This window comes from Protopterus annectens, chromosome 3.part0, assembly GCF_019279795.1.
Source record: "Protopterus annectens isolate FY-2018-M chromosome 3.part0, PAN1.0, whole genome shotgun sequence".
Lineage (NCBI taxonomy): Eukaryota > Metazoa > Chordata > Ceratodontiformes > Protopteridae > Protopterus > Protopterus annectens.
In genome coordinates, this window is record NC_056731.1 from 943,193,962 (window position 1) to 943,219,636 (window position 25,675).

General features: G+C 36.7%; 1 protein-coding gene across 1 annotated transcript in view; it reads left to right on the forward strand.

Moving 5' to 3' along the window:
- KDM1B (lysine demethylase 1B) overlaps nucleotides 1-25,675 on the forward strand; it is a 1,151,880-nt gene that overhangs the window by 402,829 nt on the left and 723,376 nt on the right. Inside the window, exon 8 of the mRNA XM_044065274.1 lies at nucleotides 24,156-24,360. Coding sequence (XP_043921209.1) covers nucleotides 24,156-24,360 — 205 coding nt within the window. The remainder of the gene's footprint in view (nucleotides 1-24,155; nucleotides 24,361-25,675) is intronic.

The window sequence follows — 25,675 nt, forward strand, 5'->3', positions numbered from 1 at the left end:
TCTTGGAAAACTTTTTCTACTGGGCAGTGTTTCTGCTAGGACAATCTTGTAACTATAGGCCCTAATGTGTAATAAACCTTATGCTGTCTTTCATTGAGATAGATTTTAAGTATTAGAGCTGATTCCTCCTTTGTACCAGCCAGGAATAGACACTTTAATGTACTTGAATCAAACCCATATAGTACTTAATGGATCTGCATAGGCAGCTAAAGTACTGTACAGAAAGGACTAAAAGACAGGCTGGCCAGCTTTTTATCTCCTTTCTACTTGGCAAGCAGGGGGAGGGCCAAGGTCAATGCAGACCTTCTCAAAATAGCTGGCTAATTACCTTTTGCATCATTATGAAGGTAATGGAAAACATTGGAAGGACAAGTAAAGGTACACTTCTCCAGGACACCAGCCACGCCAGTAGCATTGTTTAAGAGAGTTTTAATTTAAAGTGTTTGCGAGGCAGCAACTCGAACCACTATTCTTACCTTTTCCAATCTTTACAAGTAGTAGGTATTTTGTCCAGTATTGGGACAGGCTTTACCAGTCTTCCAGGGTGTACTTGTGACTCCCCCTCCCCCAGTTTAGCTAACTAATTTAGTACTGTTTCCATGGATAAAGAATGGTGCAGTAACAGCAATCTGTGAAATGAACATAGGACAAACCTAGGTTGGAAGATGGAAGGGGCCCAGAAGGTGGTCACGTGTCTACCATTAATTAGTGTCAGTTTTTTCAAAACATTCTTGCTAGGGACATTGACATGAAAGATAGAGCCTTTGCCTTTCCTTTCTTTCTTTCCTGAAAAAGCTTGTATCAATTTGTAACTTTATCTCATAGAGCCTATTTTCAGAGCTTACATGAAATTTTTAAAGTCTGCCTAGTGACCAGCTTCAGTACCATAGAGGGGTAAAAACTTGATTATGGCCCTGACAACTTGAGTTTCAATAGCGGCTAGGTGGAGTTGGCTGAAGAGGATTGGAGCGAGTAGCCACTGCTTCCTCACTCATTCTGAAGAGGGAAGGTAGCCCTGGCCCGCCACTTGGGTGACACTTAGCAGGATTGCCAAGTGTTGCACCATTGGAGCACAAGTCTCTCAGCATGTGCTGCCACTTTGTATTTTCATGTAGTCGGGGGTGGGTGCTGTACAGAGGGAGGTAGGTAGCTTCACAGGACCAGCAAGCTGGCCTATTCTCACCAAATTCTCACCACAGGAAATGAATGGGCTTTTTGGGCAACTTGGTCAGGAACAAATGGGCTGTAGGGCTCTTTCCTAGCACAGGGATACCCATCTCTCACCCCATGGGACAAGTGAACCATTTAGATGCAGGCAGAAGAGAAGAACCATTGGGCTGGTCATGTGGAGTTTAAATGTAAAAGTCCAACTAGTTGGGACCAGAATAGACAAGAGTATACCTGGACACTGTACTATAGATGTGTAATATGCACTGATCTAAGCAACTTGCTGGTTATCTCCTTAAACCCCCCAAATCCCTTCAAGCTGAATGTTAGACTGATATTCTGGACAGAAGAAGTTCATCTCCTTGCTAGGGATGTCCTGAAGTTATGAAACTTAGACTAGAAGTTCCTGTAGTCAATTTATGTGGATAAGGAATGAAACTACATTATTGGTCCCGTCTGTTTAAACATCTGCTGCGAGTGTACTCAGACAAGTGTACTTTTCTCTAAATTACTCATTTACCTACACACCATTAACAAGAGCGCTTTCCCTTTCTCTGCTTTTTTTTCCTGTGATTTTTTTCAGTAGAGTTGGAGTCTGGCTATCTCATTTTGAAAGCATTTGGAACTGTTTTCTTTCTTTATATGATCATTTGAAAGTGGTTTTTACATTCTAGTTGTAGGGTAAAATTTCTGTTAAGGCACCTTTTAATTTCATCCTAAGACGCTGAGGCCTTTGCTGTGAAGACTGTAGCCTGCTTTGCTCAAGAAGGTAAGTAACCAATATCATAGAGAGGCTGCTGTCTACTTTCAGATTGATGGAGTCCTGGCCTAGGTTAATACTAGCCAGAAGGGGAAAGATGAAACTAGAAAATCCATTTTTGGATCTGTTATGTTGCACTTAAAAGTTGAGAAATTTAGAATGGTGACACTTTCAACAACTCTGTCCTGTCTTTTTCAAGAGTCCTGGATGGCAACTTTAGGTTTTAAAAGATACTTTTTGGATTAACCAAGTCATTCAGTCTTACTTGTGATTCATTAGGTTCGAGTTGTGGAAACAGCACTTTCATTTCCTAGTTCAGAACTAAGATCACCCCCCCAAAGTATTCAACCATCAAGCTCTTGTCATTGTGTGCAGGCTGCACATTTATCCCTGTATGGTTGACTGTATCAAACTGAAACCATTCCTTAACCAATTTCAGTTTAGAGATTACATTTCTAATGTCACTAAAGGTAATGACAAAGCATAGAGAAATTTTCTGTAGTCTTGCACAGAAAATAACTTTTCTTGGAGCAGTCCTGAATTTTTTGCAGTAGAAAGTCTTTCTGACTCTTCAAAGGATGCTGCAGGATATGTCTTCTTTTCTCCATTGGTCACCAATTCAGATCAGGCTTTGAGCAACATTTTGAATGTTGGCGTATGTCGACCTGTATCGTGGTAGATCAGTCTACTTTACTTGATGTTTGAGGAAATTACATTGCAGCAGAATCTGGGGGATTAGACAGTCTGTCAAACAGGAACTTCCACTGATCTTGACATTATTAAGATATAAAAGTGGTGGGTGGATGAAGCTCTTCTAAACTAGGGAAAATCCTTCCTGCCCACACAGCTGATCTTTATCTTGAAAAATATGAATATGATTCTAGCTGGAGTGCACATTTGGAGTGCCTGATAGTTCAGGAAACTTTATCACTATCACTAAATTAGGATGCATATCATCCTGAAAAGTGCTATCTTTGTGTTGACAACATTTTGAAAAACGATACCTTTAGGAGTCTTCCAGGGAAACATTGATAACTCAGCAGTAATGTAGTCCATAAACAAGCGTAGTGACATAAAGTCGTATTACTTCTGCTGCAGTCCAGCCATACAGGTATGAGTTCCATAGCATGACTCATGGGTGTACAGTTGCAAGAAGTTCATCTTTAAGGTATGGACAAGTCTTATGCAGTCTCATTTGAGCAGTTTAGCTTTACCATGAGTGGTAGCTCCTTTCTCAGGTTTTCCAAGAATTGATTTCTGCTTGGGTATTGCTGGACAAGGACTCAGTTCTGCTGACCAGCACTCACAATGCCCTTTACTTCTACATTTCTTCCAATTCATCTGTTGTCCAAGACCTTGCTGATAGCTTCAAAAGAAAGAGTTAAGTCTTTATGCCATTTTGGCTTAGAAAACATTGATTCTTCTTTTTAAATGAGGTAGCAGTCCAGTTTCTTTAACTTCTTTTTCAGGAAACGGGTGGAATTTGAACAGCAAAGCAGAACAAACACTTTATCTCACTGCTGAGAGGTTTAAGTTTTAATTCTTATTGAAGAGTTATTCTTATCACAGGTAATGCCTGATTTACCAGTTCTTATCTGGACAGTGGAACTGTAGGACTGGTGTCTTTGGCACCAATGGGGGGGGGGGGTGTGTGAAAGGAGTTTATCCTACAGATAACAGCTTGGTTTTGTTTGTAGTTTGTCTTCCTGCATTTTTATGGTTACAGATGCAAAACTACATGAATAAAACCTTAGTGGCTGCTAAATACTTTAGAAACGAGAGACAGACTCTCTCTAATAAAAATGGTCTTGACTCTTCTGTTGGAGTCAAAATAACTTGATGGATAGACTTAAGACTAAAGAAATTCGACATCTTCTGTTTCAGGGACAGAGCCCTGATGGCACTGGGGATGAACATGTTGCTTGTTAACCAGGCATTGTGGTGCCTGTATAAACAAATGTTCTATCTGTTGAGAAGTGAAATATTTAGAAGGGATCTTCAGTCACAGAATCTACCTCCATGTGGTCTTCTTTTCAGGAAAAGTAAATGCTTGTAGGGCTATTTAAGCAGGAAGATGTCTCTCACATATGACTTGTAAATGGGGAATATTTCTTTTTGTCCTTAACCACTAATTGTCTGCAGTGGCAGTCAGTGTTTGCTGAGGTTTAACTGCTTTGATCACTGCAGCATTACCTGAAATTATGGAAAATAAAATTGTTCTGCTTTTTTGTGAACTGTCCTCCTACTTGTGCATATTCCCTCAGGCTGCTTTAATACACTGATGTTCTTTATAGTGATCACAGCTGCAGTAGCCTAGGCTGTATGGGTTGTATCCCGAATAGGATGTTATAGATGGCCAGCTTCCAAAGCTTCAGGACACCTTCAACATGCACATTAGTCAGCTTGAACTAAGCTGATTGGGTGGACAGGCTTGGGTGCCAAGTCCTCCAGAGCTTCCTTGAAAGCCCACAGAAGAGTGCTCTTCTCAGCAGCAAGAATCACTGATCAGCTAATGCTGTTCCATTACTGGACAGATAAATTCTCTTCAGGGACAAAACCTTCCACGTTAAATTTAAAGTTGTTTGTGTGGAACTACTTTTAAGCTAGGAAAAACTATTTTCCTTGACTGGCTTCTGGCTTTTATATACTTTTCAACAGGAGTGCACTACTGTTGTGAGAAAAGTTAAAAGTTGTTAACCACACTTTCTCTGTAGAAAAAATTTTTAATTTTACTTTAAGAAAAAAAAATGGGGATACTTAGGATTAACATGGCTAGGCTTGTAAACGCTCTAGGGCTGCTAGCCTAGTAACCTCCTATGAACCTATGGCAGTGAAGTCCACACAAACTTGAGTTCCTCTCCTACCCATAATTATGTGTTCTACTGGCATTTTCCAGATCATGACATATCCAACAGTTCGAGCAATTAGGGAGAGTTTTTTAGTACTTTTTATTGCAGATAAGTGATCTTTCTATACATTTTGTGCTAACAGTGTATTTAACTGAAAGGAGCTTCTTGAGTTCTTTACTTTTTTAACACTTAATTTCTAGCTCCATCTATCTCTTCTCTTGTTTTCTGTATGCTTTTTCTTTACTGTATTGATTTATAGGGAGTGAGCACAATAGTTTGTCTGTGTTGTTGTTGGATTAGTGGATAATGGAAAAATAATCTAAACTTGGCTTTAAAAAATGCTGCTGCTGTGGACACGTATGACCCACAAGCTATGTTTAGAATTTTTCAGTACCTTTCACTTGGACACAGACTGCTCAATGTGTAGAAAAATCAGTACCAGAACCATAGCAGCAAAAATAAACTTGTAGTGAAACGTCTTCTCCCACCTTATTCGGCGCTGATAGAACCTCCACTTCACAGGACAATGGTTCTAAAAATGGAGGAGAGAAAGAAAAAAGAAAAGTTGAGGTTAGAGATATACCCATCCCAGATAAACTTAATCCAGCTAAAGTGCTCATAGCTACTTCCTCTTTTTCCATATGAAAAAGTTTACCCAATGTTATACCAGTAAAATCTATCTCCTGCCTTGGCACAAATCATCTGGCACCATGAACTCAGTGCTAAGAAGAATAGGTAGCTTTTCTTTTGAGAAGGAGCTTTCGAGGTTAATGCTCTCCAGGTCACCTTCTGTGTCTTCTCTCTGCTCCTACAGGTCTCTTTGGAGTTGCTAGATTGGGAGAAGATAATGTTAACTTTTGTCAGTAATCCACCTTTCAGTATGGTGTCCTCAAGGATATGGCAGCCTTAACAGTGGGCTAAGATGTCCTGTTGATGACCCAATAATCCATTCCTCCTTCAGGCCATGTTTTAGTGCTGTCAGTGATAGAATCAATACTGACTACTACCTCTGTCACACTTGAGTGGACATTCACCTGTTCTTCCACACTAGCACCTTTGATGTCGGTGATTTCCTCAGTGCTGACCACTTTGGTACCAGAAGTCACCAAGTCCCAGATGCTCATTGCTGTAGTAGCTATGCCACCAAGCATTTCAGTACTGTTCTGTATGTCCGAGCACTCAGCATTCAGTGACTTAGTGCTAAAGTTCGCTATTTTTGTTTCAGCACCAGAGTGGGTACCACTATATTGGTGCAGACTTTGCCATCAGTGAACCTGTTGATTCTGGCCCAGAGTATTTTGGTGGACTCCACGGCGCAGTGGAGAGTTGAACAGAGCTCTTTAACCATGATAATAGGACTTTTGATTCTGCCCAAGACACCACAGAAGCTGAACTTTTTTGCAGTTTGTCATCTAGAATTCCACAAGACAAGGGAACTTGTAGGCTTAGTCTGTGGAGATGCAGAGAACCCTCCTCCCAGGAGAGCTCAAACGAATCTCCTAAGAGCGCTCGGAAAAGGAAGTATAAGAGGAAGCATTTTAGACTCTCCATTTCTGAATACAGATCTTGAAGAAAGGGAGGATTCCTCTAAATCCCTGGTGATCTGAGGTAGTATTTGTTCTACTGGGGTAAATTTGGCCTGGGCATCTGGGAACTTAACCTACTCAAAACCCTGGAAGTAATGAGAGAGCATGCATATCCCATTCCTAGCACAGTGACGGCTGGGAGGAAGGAGTGTGACTTGTTGAGAATGGCAGAAGGCATGGAGACAAATGCTAGTGCTGCAAAGAATTCCAGCAAAGATGTGGGAGATTCAGAGGTTTATTTTTCAGCAAAACCTATTTGCTGAAGGTGAAAAAAAGGTGTCTATGATCTAGTCTTGTGTTATTACAACCCTCTAGTCAGGAGGGTTGTGGGATGATTTATTAAAATAAATATTGATGCAAAGCAAGCCAGAAAAATGGAGATCTGTCATGTAGAGACATTATGGAAAAAATACAAAAAGAAGAAGCAGAACAGATCCTGAAAGATGACTGTGAATTAGAAAAGATTTCTTATGCAGAAAAAGTGAAGAAAGGAACTAGGGAATACCCGAAAAAAAAAGCAGACAGCAGAAGAAAATGTGAAGTGGAAGTATGTGATGAGAATTCAAAATAATGAGCCAGAACTGGATAGGTATAAAGTTTGGGACAACTTAAGGGCTCATTTGAGTAGAAAACCCCAGTTGGTAAGACCTTTTATTCTTATAAGTAGACATTTTGTGACATTATATTTGAAATTGCAGTGGAAAATTTTGTTGGGAAATATGAAAAAAGGACTGCAATCATTAGAATGTATATGCAATATCATTTAACAGGGAAACAAAAAAAGATTCATGTACAATTTTGAGTGGAAGTAGAAAAAGAGACTTTAAAAAAGGACACTCGAAATGCTTGTGCGTAGAAGTATTGGACATTGCAAAAGTTTGATAAAAGGGTTTTATGGACTGGTGGATGTAATATTGTGTTAAAAATAAAAAAGTATAAAATTATACATTTTCCAAGTATGATCAATGATGAATGAAATAAGGGTGTAGTAAAATATTTGGGACAACCCAAAACATATTTTCTTTTCGTGGAAAAGTAGGGCATTTGATAAGTAACCATGACAAAAAGAAATGTTACATTTCTGGGGAACTAAGTCATGACACAAAAAAATGTGAACTGAAATGTTAGGCATTTATGGATGGATTGCAAGACTGAAATGAAAGTGAAGAGAAAAAGAGAAGAAAAAGATCAAAGAAAAGAAAAGAAACACCAGAAGTGGTAGAAATAGAAGAAAGGTAAGATAAAGAGATAAGAAGGAATAGATGAAGGTTCTGAAAAAAGTGATGAGGAAGATATAAACTGAGATGTAATAAAAAGGGGGAAAATAATTCAATTGGTAAAAGGAAAAGAAAATTTAAAGGAATAGACATAAAGAAAAAAGAAAGGAAATGGATGAGAAATAAAATATAATTATAATCTGCAGAAAGTTACAGAAAAGGGAAAGTATCTTTAAGATACTTTATGTGAATATAAGTAGTATTAAAATATAAAGAGAAGGGTAGGGGTTTTGGAATGGTATAATAAATGTGATGTAGATGTACTAGAAGATGCATGATTCATATTAAATGAAAGATTACAGATTCTGGGGAAAGATAATTTGGAATTTGGGAAATTTTAATGTTCTGGAATATAAATAGTTTGTAGAAATACAGTAAAATTGTTAGATATAACTTTAGTAAGAATGGGAAGATCAACTATTATGGACTTGAAATGGAAAGAACAAGCATGTTGAGTAATAGCAGTATATGCTTATGGTACTTGCAAAGAAAGAGAATGTTTATTTCATCAGATTCTTGATTATGTAGTGGTAAATATGAATATTATATTGGTAAGATTTTAATTGTGACTTGAGGTAAAGGTAAAAAGAAAGGAAACAATGAAAGAAAAGTATTAGAAGTTGTGAGATGTGTATATGAGTTAAACTTCATGGTCTTATGGAAGGGGTACATACCAAACTGAAGTAGATTGTTTTACAATATCAGAAGGACTAATATTAAGGGAAAGCGAAGGAAGTGGAACAGATTTTCCTGGCCATTTAGCAGTATGGCTAGAGGTAAAGATAAATAAAGAATATGTAAAAGTAGGCAAAGGAATAAAAAGGTTAAATGAGAAAATATAAATAAAGAAGAAAAAAGATTAATGCAGTTATGGAGAGATCATATTATGATAAGACTATTTTATAAAGATTGTTGTGATAGCTGGATTAATTTTAATATCACATATAAAAATGTTATTTACAGTGACTGTAAGATGCAAGAAAAGTACCAAAGAGTATGTAAAGGTGCATTTGAGTGTTTAGAAAATAATGATACATAATTCTCTTTATCAAAATATTCTCTAAAAATTAAGAGAAAATTAAAGAGCTGTTATTCAAACAAAGATTTTTTTTACAAGGAAAAAAAAGAAGTTTGTGCATAAGGCTCTTGCCACCCCCTATAGTGCCTTTTTTAGGCAAGGTTCAAATGACAAAGTCACCACCATAACAGGTACAAGCAAGCAAAATCTGAGGGTAATGCTACTCAATCCTAGAAGTCTAAACCTCAAAATGCACTCACTCGAGGCACTCCTTAAAATGGAGAACATTGACATCTGTGCAGTGACAGAGACCTGGTTCAAAGCTCCAGAGAGCACCCCTGCATTACCAGGCTACAATTCATACCACACCTTTCGGCCACCTAACCGAGAATGAAGCACTAAAGGTGGAGGCGTGTCCATATTCATTCATCCACACCTCCAGGCTAGTTGCACAGCATAATGCATCCGAGATTATCCAAGTGCAACTAACTCTGGGCAAGACTGCAATCCAAATTGTAGCTTGCTACAGACCCCCACCATGCCCCAGGATTCCCATTCCTCATTTCTTGATACACTGGAAAGTATTAGGGTACAACCCAGCACCCTAATAATGGGTGATTTCAACTACCCCACCATTAACTGGGTAAACCACTCATATACCAACTCTTTTGCTCAACGTGTTCTAGAATTCATGAATTCCAATGCCTTGGATCAACTTATTCACACCCCCACCAGGGGCAGCAATATCCTAGACCTGGTCATTACCAACATGGGAAACCGTGTTCCACACCAGAGGTCAATTCCTCGTTGGTCAGATCCGACCACAAGCTAATCAGCCTAGACATCCACATCCCACCCCCACCCCCAATAAGGGAAACCATCATAAAAAACTCCTCCAAAGGCAACTTCACACTTCTTAAGACAGATGTGGCAAACTTCACGACACCCATGCAGATGGACAATAGAGGTATGACTGCTGAATCCTACACAAATGCACTTTATAAGCACTTACACGAGTGCATGGATCATGCTATCCCTAATAGAACCAAGATGTTATCCTCCAAAAAAAGGAAGCCAGTCTGGTGGTCCTCTGCCATAAACAAACTCTACAACAGAAGAAAGAAACTGTTGCAAAAAAGAGTAAAATCCCATGACTGGAGGAACTCCCTGCTCAGCCTCAGTAAGAAGCTGAGATCCCTCATAAAATCCTCCAAAGCTAGTTACGAAAACAAAATTGCCACTGACTCTAAAGACAACCACAAAGCATTCTATAGCTATGTCAAGAATCTCAGTGGGAACACTCAGATCTGCTCTGAGTTACAGCACAATGGTGCTAAATATACAGAACCAACTGATATTGCCAATATCCTAGCAGATAGGTTCAGTGCTAACTTTACCCCCCCCCCTCACCCCCTAGAGGGCCCATCTCTATACCAGAAGAATGCAAAGTTCCTATAATCATGGCTGCACAGGTAAAAAACACACTCTTCAAAGCCAAGAACACAGCATCCATGGGACCTGACAATATCCCAGGCTGCGTTCTACACGAACTACAGAATGAACTGGCACCCTACCTAAGTACCATGTTCAATCATAGCCTCACTTCAGGCTTTGTACCCACTGAATGGCACACCGCATCAGTTATCCCACTCCACAAAGGGGGAGCCACGACGGACCCCTGGAACTACTGCCCCATTAGCCTGACGAGCCTCGTCTGCAAGGCCATGGAATGTACCATTGTGGAACTCATAAACAAGGACATTGGTAATCTCCAGACTTAGGACCCTACCCAGTTTGGATGTATAAAAGGCAGATCATGTCTCCTAAACCTGATTGACGTCTTTGAAGCAGTCACCAAAGCCATAGATGAGGGTGAAATGGTTCACACAGCTTATCTAGATCTCGCCAAGGCTTTCAACACCATCTCCCACTCTGGAATTATAGATAAGCTCACTAAACTAGGTATAAATCCCTATGTCACAAGATGGGCTGCCAACTGGCTAATGGACAGAACCCACACTGTGAAAGTAGCGGATTTCAAATCCGACTTCAGACCAGTGACAAGTGGAGTGCCACAGGGTTCAGTCCTGGGTCCTCTCCTGTTTGGTATCTACTTCTCTGAAGTGCAGGCTAACACAGAAGGTCTTTGGCTAGCAAAGTTTGCAGATGACTGCAAACTAGGAGCCATAATCGAAACTCCTAACGATGTGGACAAACTACAAAAGGGCCTCACTGAGACAGATACCTGGTGTCAAAGCCATGGCCTGAAGCTCAATGCCAAAAAGTGTATTGTCGTCCCCTTTGGTAAAAACTCTGTACCCATGAACTACCACATAGCTGGTAGTCTACTTAATGCAGAAAATGTGATGAGACCTTGGGACACAGGTGGACAGTAGTCTCTTCTTTGATAATCACATCGCCACAGTGGTCAGGAAATCCTTCTGTGTGGCTTATCTCATCACAAAAGGATCCTCATCCAGAAAAACAGAGATCATTGTTCCCCTCTGCTCATCACTCATTAGACCCATTATAGAGTACAACGCCCCTTTTGGTATGTACCTCACAAGACATCTACAACAACTGGAAAGACCACAGAAATACCTCACAAAGAGGATTACTGGCCTCAAACAGATGCCCTACACAGACAGTCTCAAAAAACTACAGCTTTACTCCATTGCATATTGCTTACTCAGGGCCGATCTCTGCCTAACATACAAAGCTATGTCAAACCCAGAGCTGTTGGACATGCTCCACTTAAAGAAATCCCAATCCCTCCGAGCTACACGCGCTAGGGACCTAAACCTTGTCACCACAATAAACAGAACATGCTGGAGGGATAGATTTCTGTCCCAGAGACTTCCCATACTCTGGAACAGACTACCTGTCTATGTCAAACAGAATTCCTCATTAGCACTCTTCAAGAAAAATCTTGATGATTGGATGGGAAATGGGAAATTCACCCCAGGGATCACTTATGTGGCTCTGCTCGATGGGCACAGGAAAATAATTTTCTTGGGTGGCGAAAGCCAGGGTAAATTTTTTGGCTAGGCTTATATAGGCCCTAGGGCCAATAGCCTAGTACCTACCTATGAACCTACCTATGAACCTATATTTAACTAGACTAGTAAAGGAAGATGGTAGTATAATGATGGAAATGAAAATACAAAAGGAGAAATAGAAATAACTCAAGAACAAATTATGAATATTTTGTAGAATATATACAAGAAATGTTTAAAGAAGAAATTAAAAATAATAGGGGTGTAAAAAAGTTTTCAGAACAAGAAAATATAGAATTTGAAAAGGAGATTTCTTTATATGAGTTAGATAAAGTAGTAGGACAAGTGAATATAGATTCAGGTGCATTACTAGATGGAATAGGATAGGAAATGTATTAAAACTTAGAGTTGAAAAAAATAATGTTTTCAGAGATTTTGAGTGAATGTCTAAATAAAGGTTCGATGATTTGCCAGAAAACCACAGGTTTATGAAAAGAAAAATGAGCCAAAAATATGAGGCACAAATCTGGACATTCTGTGAAAATTTGTACAGTTGAGAGGTATGAGCTTTACGTATAAACAGTTATGAAGTGGAGTACTTAAAGCTATCTGGAAAAAAAAGAAGAAAACAATATAATGAAAAACTGGAGACCGATAGCACTGAACAATAGTGATTATAAGATTTTTATGAAAATATTACAGAAGAGATTTGAAACAAAGATGAAAGGTGCTGTGGAACACCATATGTATAGTATGAAAGGGAAGGGATGTCAAAATTAATTTAATTTAATTTAAAAATATTAAGAGAGATCGTGGACAATGTTATAAATAGAGGAGAAGCTAAGCTTGTGATAAGAGATCTTAAGACATTTGATACAACAGGGCATGGAATCTTATGGGCAATAATGAAATAATACAAATGAGAACCTCACAAAAGTATATATGTCTCATAGAAATAATAAAGTAAAAAGTTTGGTAAATGGTTGGCAAAGTAAAGAGGTACAAATAAAGAAGGGTGTGAGACAGGGATGCCCAATGAGTTGTATACTCTTTGCTTTAACTATGAATGTAATTGAGTGTGAAATAAATTATAAACTGAAGGAAGCAGATTATGTCAACGCCTGAAGGCTTAAGAATCCCAGTCTTGTTAACTGATGCAGAAGATGATATAGTAATTGCAAAAAACAAGATGTGGATAAAATAAGTAATTAGTTAGTTAGATTAATGTTTAGAAGCAATAGGGATTAAGTCTAAAATTTGGTAATAAGATTGTCAGTAGGATGCAGCGGGAAAAGATAACAGAAGAGTTGAAAGGAATTTGCCTGTTTTAGAAAACATGTAGATTATCATTTAAAAATAGGTTTATTTGATAAATTCAGGTTTAATGGTAAAATGGCATATTTAGCAAGTGTCTTTATGCTACCAGTGAAGCTGGAAAAATAATTACTACCGACAAGTTTTTTATTCCTATGGGGTTCTAGGCTGAGTCCAATAAAAAGAAGATTTTTGTCTATAAATAAATAAGGAGGCTTAGGATTAATTGACCCAGTGATATATGTTGCTTCTATACGTTTATATAAAGTGTTAAAGTAGATAAATGAAAAATAAGAAGGTTTAGTTTTAAGAATATTTAAAATAAGTATGAAAAATTTGGGAATACGGTAAAAAGTAAAAGAGAAAAAGAATGTAAAAATGAAAAAATGAAATGTTACCAAGAAAAAAATATTAATATTGTAAATAAAAATTGATGAAATAGAAAAGAACAAACTATGGTACAAGAGCTTGATGATGCAATATTATTTTGTTAAACCATGGGAAATTCAGCAGAAGGAAAAATTAAAGCTATAACAAAATAAATAAATGGTATGATAAAAAAGTAGAATGCCAAGATTTTTTTGTGGAGACTAGTAATGTGCCATATAAAAGAAAATGAATTGAAAGAATGTATTGATATTGTGATGAAGAGGAAACTACTAGATATGTGTTTATGAAATGTAAAAGAGTGATAAAATTATGGGAAAAAGTGTGAAAATAAATGTTTTTTTTTTTGAAGATATTGACAAATGGATAAGATAAATATGGACATGATTTAATACGGGTGTTATAAAAAATAAAAGTAAAATATATTAAAATAATTGAATAAAAGGCTAAATGAGGATAAATTAAATTGTGTTCAATGGAAAATGGATTTTGGCAGTAATGCTGAATATAATTATATGGTGGCTTTGGAAAAAGGAGTGGTGTCTAATGAGAATAAACATTTGATATAATAATATATGAATGTATTATAAGTAAAAGAAAGATATAGAAAAGTACATTTTGTAAATATTATGTAAATATTTTTAAATGTGTAAATAATCAATGAATACTGTTTTCTTTATTTAAATAAAGGACCCCTACTCTTTTCCGTAGGTCCCCTGGGATCTTTTCTATCTATCTGAGCTCCCACCAAATCAAACAGATGGAACCTCAGTTTAATATCTCATTCAAAAGACAGCAGACTCATAAATGCAGTACCCCCTAATGCTATGCTGCAGTTTCAGCTGTCAAATAGAATTTGCAGCGTTTTGGTCTTCTAGCATCAAAGCAGAGGCAAGGGAGATGTCTGACCACGTTTCTCCCATAGGGTCTAGATATAGTTCCAGTGACTTAAAAGTATATGGTTCTAGTATTTAAACTGTTAAAGGCAAAAGAAGTATGTACGGAGGTCTGTTTAGAATCATCAAATGACAGCCTCTGATTTTTTTAGTCAGTATTCTTACTTTTAACTATTATTTTAATCCATAACTAGAACATACATTTACAATACCGATAGCTAGCATTGCTTTAAAGGACTCAGGAAGTGGCAGTTAGTCAGTGGAAATGTAATTGAATTCCCTCCTATTTTGAGTAATGCCAGTGGAAGATAAAAAGTTCATAATGAAAAGGAATGTTCCATCATGTTGGTTTAATACCAGTAAAAAAATATTGTAATTTCTTTGGAATAAGTGGTAAAGATATCTTAAGTAATTCAAACAAATCATTAAGTAATTCAAACAAATCATTACAATCGTGCACGTCTTGTATAAATTTTATACAATTCATCCTAAATCTACTACACAAATGAGAGAACTGTATTAAGAGTTACATTGTCAATTCTTAGCAAATGCTGGCCTTCGTAACATTGACTGCTAAACAGTGACAGTATATGAATAGTCATAACATATGGTAATGAGCCTCCTATCTAGACTTTCAAAAACAATTTAATTTTCTATGTGCAGTTTAGTTTGCAGTTTAGTTTATGGACTCAGCTGCTTCATTAACAAATCTTTCTGTAATGAAGATATATACAATGCTAGCCAAGTGAGATGTGGCATGGTAAATTAAAAATCTTTGAAAAGAAGATGTGCTGTTCATTGCCATAAACAATAAATATTAATTTTATATTTTATTTTATTTGTTTAACATTTGTTTACTGGTAAAGTCTGACTTAGAACAAAGCCAAATTTCAGCAGAGGCTTGGGGAGAAATGCTCTAGACTCATGTCTTTGAAACATGGGAGGAAACTGGAGCACCCGGAGGAAATCACACAAACACAGGGAGGATATGCAGACTCCACACAGAAGGCACCCCAGCTGAGACTCAAACCGGAGAATCTCTTGCTGTGAGGCAACAATGCTACCACTGTGCCGTAATGAATTACACTGATCCACAATCTAGCTATCCTTTAAAAATGGTGCCTATTTATACATCTTTAAACAGCATAGTAACAATAGTCCATGGTTAGAGGTGTTGGTTATGGTGGAATTTACTTATTCCTGGTTGGATCATTTGATCACTTAGGCTTATCCCTCATGATAAAACTTTGCCAGTAGTGAGTAAAATACAATCATAAGCACTTTTACCATGAATTACTGCTTATGTGTTTGTATTTCCCATATGTAGACAATGGCAGAGCCTCAATAAGTGTTGTTAATTGGATAGTTCCAGGCAGTAGATTATTATGTTCAGAAGGAAGAAAGCCTGCTTTTCTGGGGGCTTCACTACACAATCTTGAGGAGACATTCTCTGGTTTTAGTAGCTTGCAGAAAAAGATGAACAACATAAGGTCACATGCTTTTAGGAAATCAGTACTGGAGTGATTTTATAATTGTGCGCTGGCAATAATTTGCTTTCTAGAGAGATTTCTCCATTTTTTGACTAAGAGCAACCTCTTCATTTTTATACACATGTTTGGGGAGGTGCAGAAGGCTTGTCTCCATGTAGAAAAAAAAGAGAAAAGGAGTTTTTCACCCTCTTGCTTTTCTGGCATTGTTTTTTGTTCTGTTAAAGCATCATCCTTCAGAAAGTCAGTGTTTCTTAGTGGAACCCATTTAATCAAATCTTACTTCTAGCAAGCTACCAAAATTTGTCTTAAGGAGGTGTACCCATGATATCTGAACAGACCATTAACACATCAGCTGCCTCTAAATTCCATTTGCAGAGTTATAGCTTCATACTCTTTCATTTCAAGGAAAACAGATTCTGTCAGACATGCATATAAAATAGTGTGCTACACTCATTTGAATATAAATTAACATAACAGCAAACATACAAATAAAATTTCAGTTTAATGAATCATAGCACTACAGAGAAGTTAAAACTGTGGAATTAAAAGGTCTGCATGTCCTCCCCGTGGTCGAGTGACGTTAAAGACATGCAGGTAGGTGCGAGCATGAATGGGTATGCCTTTGTTGAAGGTTGGGCATCGGGCTGACAACTCGGCACCGTAAAATCCACTGCCAATCATTAATGGACCGGAGTTCCGCTGTGGCGACCCCTAACCGGGAAAAAACAAAAGACTTTTTAGTACCAGCATGTTCTGTGAAAGAGCTGCAACTTAAAGACACCTTCTTAAGCAATTATCCAAGGATGCTTTGAATACATTGCAGTATCATTCTGTATCAGCCACACGTATGATTGCAGTTAGGAAAAAATGTATAAAATCCTTTTCAGAGAATCTTAGCATGCTAACCCTTCTTTTAGGTTGGCTTGAGTCTGTGTGTGTGGCTATCATTTTGGAACATTTGCTCCTATTAAGAGGGTAAAACTTCAGTATTTGAAGATTCACATAGTATTGCATGTTATTATTAAGTTAATAGGTTTTAGGGGGTACTGTGTGTGTGTGTGTGTGTGTGTGTGTGTGTGTGTGTGTGTGTGTGTGTGTGTGTGTGTTTGAGAGTTTTCAGTAAAACAAAAAAGTTCGTTAAGATGTCACATAGGCTCAAATGGAGATGACAAGAAACAACTGTATAAAAGATTAACCTGCCTTAACAGTACATGCATGTAACACAAAAGCTGAAACTAGACATTTAACAAAAAAGCTGTTATACATAAAAGGTGGGAATAATAATCTTTAAAGAATACGATGCTTTCTGTAATGTTAAACTTTAATGGTTTCACAGATAAATACAAAAAAGAAAGAGTAGTGAACTATATTAAAAATGTAGAATGCAAATAACTATACTACAGAAGCCACACTTGAAAAGAACTGACTGTGTGAATTTGATAAAAAGAGGTTTTCAGGATGGTTATTCAGCAGAATACCTGCGGCAAATGTAGAGAAGAGTACTTATATTAATTGCAAGAGGAACTTCAATAGTATTAGAAGAGCATAAAAAAGACAATAATGGTAAACTTTAGATAATATCGACCAAAAGATGATACCAGGATCCATACACCAATGCAAAGCTTTAATAAAAAAATCTCTCTCTAGAGCCTCTGCATTAGCCTTCAAAGGAGAATACAAGCAATAAAATTCTGTATAAGCTTATATAATGAAACCAATTATTCAATTAAATACTTGGACTAATTACATCAAATTAAAACTTTCCAATTACATTCCACATTAATACCAGAAGGGGTCAGAGTTCCATATGTTAATATAAAAATAGTTTCTGTATACAAAAGTTTTTTCTTAATATACATACCATATTCACTTAATACAATTTGCTCTAAAACTGTGCTCTGTAAGCCCTCTGGGTTACCACCATTATAATCTTTAAAGTGCATAGCTAAAGGACTTTCTTGCTTGCAATTCTTTATGTCCCTGATGTGTTCTTGAACTCTTTACTTAAAGGCTCTTTCACTTTCACCTATATAGAACATTCGACAGAGACGTCTGAGGGCATAAATCACGCCCTCTGTATTGCAAGAAAATATACCTTTAGCTTTAAGTGCAACCCATTAATATGCGTAAATGTCCTACTTACATATTGATACAGAATGCATCTACAACAAGGGAAAGAACCTACTAGACCAGGATTTCTACTCGTATGACAATCTGGAAAAGAAGATCCAGTATGCACCAGAATATCCTTGATGCTTCTACCCTTGAAATATGAGAATATTGGAACTTTATATAACTTATCTGAAAACTCTTTGAACTTCAATAAGAAATCCCAATAATAACGAATTATCTATTTTACTTCCCCTGATAAGAGGTCATAGATGGTGACTACATATATTTTTCTAAGATTGCCATCAGCATTTGAAGTAGATCTGATAGCTTTATTATTTTCCACGTTTGTTGTATGATTATTAATATTCGTTTTAACTTTCTCCAATGACATACTGGCTGTATGTCTACCATAGCCTTTCTTTATAAATAATTCTGCTGTTTTTTGTAATTCATTATCCAATTCACTACTATTATTGCATATTCTCTTCACCATTAAATGTTCGCCATAGGCAAAGCCATCAAAAGGTGAGGGGGATGACAACTACGAGCATCTAAAAAGTGTGCATCATCTTCAAATTTCCTGTGTACTTTACTTGGTACATTAGAACCCCCTTCCAAGTGAATGTCCAAAAAGGTGACTGTTCTAGCTAACTGCATACCATCAAATTGTAAAGAAAATCTATTACACTGAAGGTCTTTCATAAAACATTCAACCCTTTCCCTGCCCACTCTACACACAAAAATAAGCTCATCTGTGAACCTATAATATTTTATTACATGCTTTTTAAAAAAAATCATTCTGGTAGAGATGATCCATTTCAAATAATCCCATCATGATGTTCGCATACATGGGGGCAAAAACTGCCCACATTGCTGTACATTTCAATCGGTGAAACAGTTGTCCATCAAATTAAAAGTAATTATTTTTTAAACAAAATTCTACCAATTTGATTATATAATATGTTAATGGACTGTCACCCAAAGCTACTCTTAAAGCTTCCATTCCATGTTGGTGTTAAATGCTTCTGTACAGACTCTTAACATAAATAGTTAACCAATACATATCTTCTGACCATTGTATAGGCAAGACTCTTTGTAAAAAAGCAAAGTTGTCTTTAATAAATGAGCTTTGTTTACTCACAAAAGGTAAAAGAAAGTTATGTAAAAAAATACTTGTGTTCAGAAAATAATTACATGCTGACACTACGGAATAGCCAGGGGGGTTATAGATGTTCTTATGAACCTTAGGCAGACAAAATTTGGCTAGTTCATAACCTTCAACTTTAAACTTAATATTAACATCATCTGTTGTAAAATTCCCCAGTCTAAGTCCTTTATTCAAAAGGTCTCTATATTTTTCAATGGCATTCTGATATACTTTTATATCACTTTTTCCATAAGTAGTACCATCATTCAGATGCTCATAGCACATTTTCACATACCTATGTAACATGCATTATAACAACTTTATTCCCTTTGTCTGCTGGTTTAAAAAAATAAGTTGTTTATTCATGCTTACATTTTGTAACGCTTTCCATTCCTGTTTTGTTAAATTATATATAATTTTATTTCTATTCTTATCAAACTCTTTGTGTAATGATTCTAAGGCAAACTTAATCCTAGAGGAAAAGTGTTGAATACCCTCATGTATAAACAGTGCAATAAATTGACTTTTACAAACCACCTTCTATGTATCTAAATTACAATAAGCATTCACAATTTCACCATTTTCAAAATCAGAGAAATCATCTGATACACTTTGAAAAGACAAATCATGATCCGGACCAGTAACATTCCCTTCATTCTGTTTAAAAAAAATTTACAAGATGCAATTTACGTGTTAAACAAAACATATCTTTTTTTATCGTATATAGTCAAGGCATAACTGTAGGTATGAATTTCAGACCGCGATTAAGCACTTCAATTTTGTGTACATTCAAATCATAGCTCAACAAATTAATACTATATTGTTTGGAATCAATAAAATTATTTTCAGCAACAGAAAAATTATTCTGCAAAATGACAGCAGCATCAATTCCATCTGACTCGTTTGTACTTGGGTTGCTCAAATTGTTGCTCCTCGTGCATCTATCTCTCATAGGGTTCTGGTGCAGTTCTATTTCTCTTGTTGAAGTTATTGTCCAAGTTGTTTGACCTTTTTCCTTTCTGAAAGGTTTTATTCATATACTGCGGGTCCTGGGCTGTTGGCAACGCTGGAGAATCACTATTCACTCGTTCGACACCTCTGAGCCAATGCTAGAGCCACCATATTGCCGTGAAGCCTTTTCCTGTTCAGAAGGTGGGACAACCCTTTGACATAGTTTCTTATTGGCTCTTCAGGAAGACACAAGACCATTGTTATAGTCTTTTAAATCACGATGTAATTTATGTTTTTTTGTATTTAGTAGTTCTTTCTCAAAGTTGCTAATTTATTTTTGATATCATTCAAACACTGCTCCATTTGATCAGTACCCAGCAAATTAGAAAGGGACTCGCAAACCACTGTGATTTTCTACTGCAATTTGGTTTGCTTTAATCTATCCCTCTGTACTAGTATACTGATCCACAACTCGAACAATGTGGGGTAAAATTAAAGTGGAATATAAAAATAGGGTGGAAATAAAAGAAAGGGAGGTATGGTTAAGAAGTAACAAAAATTATTTAGTGGGACTGAGAAATGTTAGTTTTGCAAAATAAGGGGAACCCCACAAAAACAACTGCAGAATGCTAAATAGAAAATAAAGGATTAAAGAAATAAAAGAGAATAGTGCTTTAAACACGACCAATAAACATCCAAAATAAAGCACCTAGGAACCAGCAGAATGAAGCCACCAACACAGCGTAGAAAGGAGCAAAAAAGTCTGTTTTATTGAAAATGTGGTGTCTTTGCAACATTAAATAAAAGAGACTTTTTTGCTCCTTTCTACGCTGTGATGGTGGCTTTGTTCTGCTGGTTCCTAAGTGCTTTATTTTGAAAGTAAAGGATTACCTTGATAGTATGCATGAATGTAGAAAGATTATTGTTAAGCAACTGTTTTTTTTTTTTTTTTTGATAACTCTAGAGACAAAAACTTTTAGCACAATGACTTGAGCAACAGAAAATAGAAAGGACTGTCAACAAGCTTAGGGAGACTATAACAAGAAAAATAACAATGGGATCCTGTAGAAGTATTACATATATTTTGGAAGCTTAATGAAAGTCTTTGTAGAGCAGAGAAGTATGGAAAATATGGAAATCAAGAAAAGGTACAAATGGAAATGCTTATGGAAGAATTAAATATGCCATGGGTAGAAGGAGAGGAGGTTCAATTGCTAACAGTTAGGACAGAAGAAGAGATAAAAATGGTGATGCATAACTAATTTGCAGGAAAGTCCCCAGGAATAAATGGTATTCCTGTGGAAATTTGGAAGCTGGGAGGGGAAAAAAACTGAAATATCAGTATTGTAAGAGGAAGAGAAGTACTGACATTCTGGAAGAAAGCAGTGGTAGCTGTAATACCTAAAGAGGGTAAAGATCCATCAGATCCAGCTTCATATAGGCCCATATCAATACTAAACCATGATTATAGTGTTTGTCTAGAATGGCTGAAAGAATGGCAAAAGTATTACCAAAATTGATGGATATGGATCAGTGTGGTTTTGTGGAGGGGAGGCAAACATTTGACAAAATTAGCAGAACACTGATGATCCAGAAGGAAGCAAAATGTAAGAAAACACCACTGTTTTGGGGTCTTGATGCAGAGAAAGCATTTAACAGAGTAAGATGGGACTTTATGAGCAAAACAATGGAACCATTTGCATTCCCTGATTAAAATTATAAGGTTGATTAAGAGGATATATAAGGGATCAGAGGCGAAAATTAAAGTAGGCGGTTTCTCTGCTTGAGAAGATGAACTAGGCACAGGTGTCCTCTCTGTCCTTTGTGATTTGCAATATATTTAGAACCTTTGGCAAATAAAACAAGGGACTCAAATTCAAGGATATAATTTGGTATTGTAGTCATGAAAAGCTGGCTGTATTTGCAGATGACATTATTTTATACCTGGCAAAGCTGAAAGGGAAATTACATTGCTGTGGAACATATTGCAGCAGTTTCAAATCTTATCAGGATGCAAAATTAATGAAGCTAAAACAAAGGCAATAGTGGTAAACTGTGTACCCAAATAAGAATTGATTCAGCAATATTCATACTTACGGGGTTGTGATGAAATATTTAGGAGTATGGATTAAAAATGATTCCAATATGGCAGCTAAGGATATGTGGGAAGAGACTAAACAAAAGATAATACAGAAACTGAGAAAGTTGAAGCTCTCTTATATGGATATTGGTGGTAAGGTACACGCAGTTAAAATGTTTTTAGTCCCTTTAGTCTTGTACACAGGTCAGGCACATTTTTTTTATCAGTCAGAGTAGAACTTGTGGATAAGAATTAATAAAGAGCTGAATGATTTTATTTGGGAGGGGGAGATGGCAAGAATCAAGTGGGAGAAGCTTATTTTTCCAGTAGAACACAGCAGATTGGGATTACATGATTTGAAGGAGTATTTCAGAGCATCACAGGTAAGGCTCCTATACACAGCACAAGCAGAAAGCTATAATTCAAAGTGGAAAGAGGTGATGATGAAACAGGGGGAAGTTCATGAAACAAGGAGAGACTGGGATTTAGGATACAGGCCTTTAAGGATAATAACCGAAATCGTACAGATTATTATTATATTCATACAGTAGCAAAATGTATCCTAAGAACTAAGCCAACATGGGAATGGACAAATGAAATTCTGCCGATAGGGATAACTGCAATTAGGGATACAGACAATAGGCAGGAGTGGGCTGGAATTTATTGGAGAAAAATGGTAAAGGAACAAGGTACTGGGAGCAAAGAACTAGAGAGGGAAAGATAATAGAATGGGAAGATGCCAAGAATGTATTTGGACTGCAGGTTAGAGATTGCCTTCCCTATCAAGGATGGATATCAGAGTATAGGCATAGAGAAAGAAATAGGGGGTTCCTAAACAAAATACCAGCAGTGGTAGAGATTTTAGTAGAATGTAGAACAGAAGTTGCATTAACAAAGGAATAATTAGTAGAGCTTATAAAATATTGCATGATAACTATAAGGATCAATAAGAGGAAGTTACAAATAAAGTGGGACTGGGTAAGCATTTCACAAAGAGACAATGGGGGATATATGTGTATCTCCCAAATATGTAATAAAGTGTAGAGAAAATTTAGGCTCTTTGCTTGGAATTATTTACATAGGTATTTTTATACCCCAAGTAGACTCCAAAGAATTTTTCCTCCGGTAGACAGCAAATGTTGGTGGTGTGATGGGGAAGAAAGAGGTAACTAGGAACTTATTTTCTGGGAGTGTAATGACTTAGCAGATTGCAAAGATTCCCTGCAGACTGCTCTGTCAGAGATGCTGGGTGAGCAAATTGGTGTAACTAAGGAAATTATTTTTTTTTTTAACTATGATACAGAATCCGAATTGCCTAGACATAGTAAGGCCTTGCTGAGTGTAATTACGATGGCTGCCAAAAAAGCCATTACTAGAAAATGGAAATCAAAGTCTAAAAGTCTAAACTAACTTTACTAGAAGTAGCAGAGATAATAACAGAGATAAAACAACTGGACTTGGGATCTTTGGAAAAGGGTAGGAGCAAATTGCCTAGGAAAAAATAAGTGTGGGATCAGTACATGCAGAGGAAGAATGAGGTTTAAAAGAAGGCAGGAATTGAATGATCTATGTAATGGTTGACTGACAATGACTGGATATATTATAAATGATGTGCATTTTTGCAGCTACAGTTGTTAGCATGGTTTGTAATGTATAATGTTTGCAATTGAGATTGTGACTGTATGGTTTATTTTTATTTATGTAAATGTTAGACTGCCTGTGTCATACATGCTGATTTAATAAAGATGTTTCTTGTAAAAAAATCCATTTCAAAGGCATCCATCTCATATGAAAATAATGAGTAACAATGTAATCGTGGCGTGTTTACACTGCTACAATAATAAGTAATTGCATTTCTTTCCATATGTTATTTCTTGCTATGTAAATTAAGAATAATATGGGTAATGTTGACCTTAGTCAGAACACGTCACCTGGGGCCATTGGAGTAGCAGTGTAAGACTGGCATTCCCATCATATGTGGTAACCCTCAAACAGGTTGAAATCATGCTTTAGTGACTAGACTGCAGATGTAATGAGCAGTGTTTCAAACATCTCTTTGTCAAATAAATCTGCTGTTATTGTAAGTAAGTTTTCAAAATGTTTAAACCTGTTATTTATATTACAGAGAGTTGCAGAAGTTTCAGACCACTGGTGGCACTCAATGCTTATCATCCCTCCATTACTTAAAGATAGCCCAGCAGCCCCATTACTATCTGCTTATTACCCTGATTGTGTAGGCATGAGTCCATCCTGTACCAGTACACGTCGTTTACCTCCTTCATCCAACAGCATGAAGATGCAGAACAGTAAAAGTCCTCCTAATGTTACTGGTGAGTGTTTTTCTACCTTTAATTTAGCTGTGTAGTAAGAGTTGCAAAGCCATTTTAAAGATCTGTTAATGTTTTTGTAATGCAAATATAATTTCTGATTGGTCTTATACTGCAACTCCAAGGGACTGTTTGCCATGTTCTGATTCATGTTGTGTGTTCTACACATAGTTGAACTAAACAGGAATTTAGTCTCCTAATCATTGAGAAGCAGGTGTTCACACAGAATAGAGGAAGAACAGAAATGAAATACATTGATGTACTTTGAATAAAGTTATTATGTTTGACAGAAGAAATTAGATATTGTCTCTTTACTCACCTGAATTTGAGTGGTAAAAAAATATTTTCACAAGAGGAATCTGTACATTTGATTAATGCAATATGCCATAAGAATTAGTTTATTCCAAAGTCTTTGTTATGCTGCCATGAAAATTGAATAACTGTGTGAGAGAGAGGAATGTTCAATGATTGAAATCCAGATTCATTTCTTCACTGACCAGGAAATGATGGCCCAGCAATTAATGTCTCTGTCTCTCCTTTTTTTTCTAATAAATGTCTTTGCCTATGTCATACATGATAATTTACTAATCTTAAATTTATATAAATAAAAAACAAACAACATTAACACCACTTTAGTTGCAAGTATTATACATCACAGACACCATTGAAACAACTGTAGTTGTAAACGTTATACTTCACTTCTAGTCTATCCAGTCATTGTCAGTTAAGCATCATATGGCTCATTCAAATCCTGCCTCTTAAGCTTTGTTTCTTCTCTGCATATATTGTTCCCACAATTCCCATTTTTTTCCTATGTAGTTTGCTCCTTTGCTTTTCTAAAGATCCCAATTCCAGTAGTTTTATCTCTGTTACTATATTCATTACTTCTAGTAAAGTTGGTCTAGACTTTGATTTCCATTTTCTAGTAATTGCTTTTTTGGCAGCCACCATATTTAGACTCAGCAAGAGTTTATTATGTCTAGGCAATTCCGATTCTGTATCATAGCTCAAAAAAATCATCTGCCCAGTCAATCCAATCCACTCACCCAGCATCTACGACACAGCGGTCCACAGGGAATCCCTAAAGTCTGCCACCTCACTACACTCCCAAAAAATATGTTCTCAGCCACCTTTTTCCTGACCATCACACCTCCAACATTTGCTATCCACCTGAGGAAAAATTCCTTGGAGTCTACTTGTGGTATAAAAATACCTATGTAAACACTTCCAGGCAAAGATCCTAGATCTTCTAGACTTTGTTGCATATTTGGGAGATTCACATATATCCCCCAATTATCTGTTTGTGAATTGCTTATCC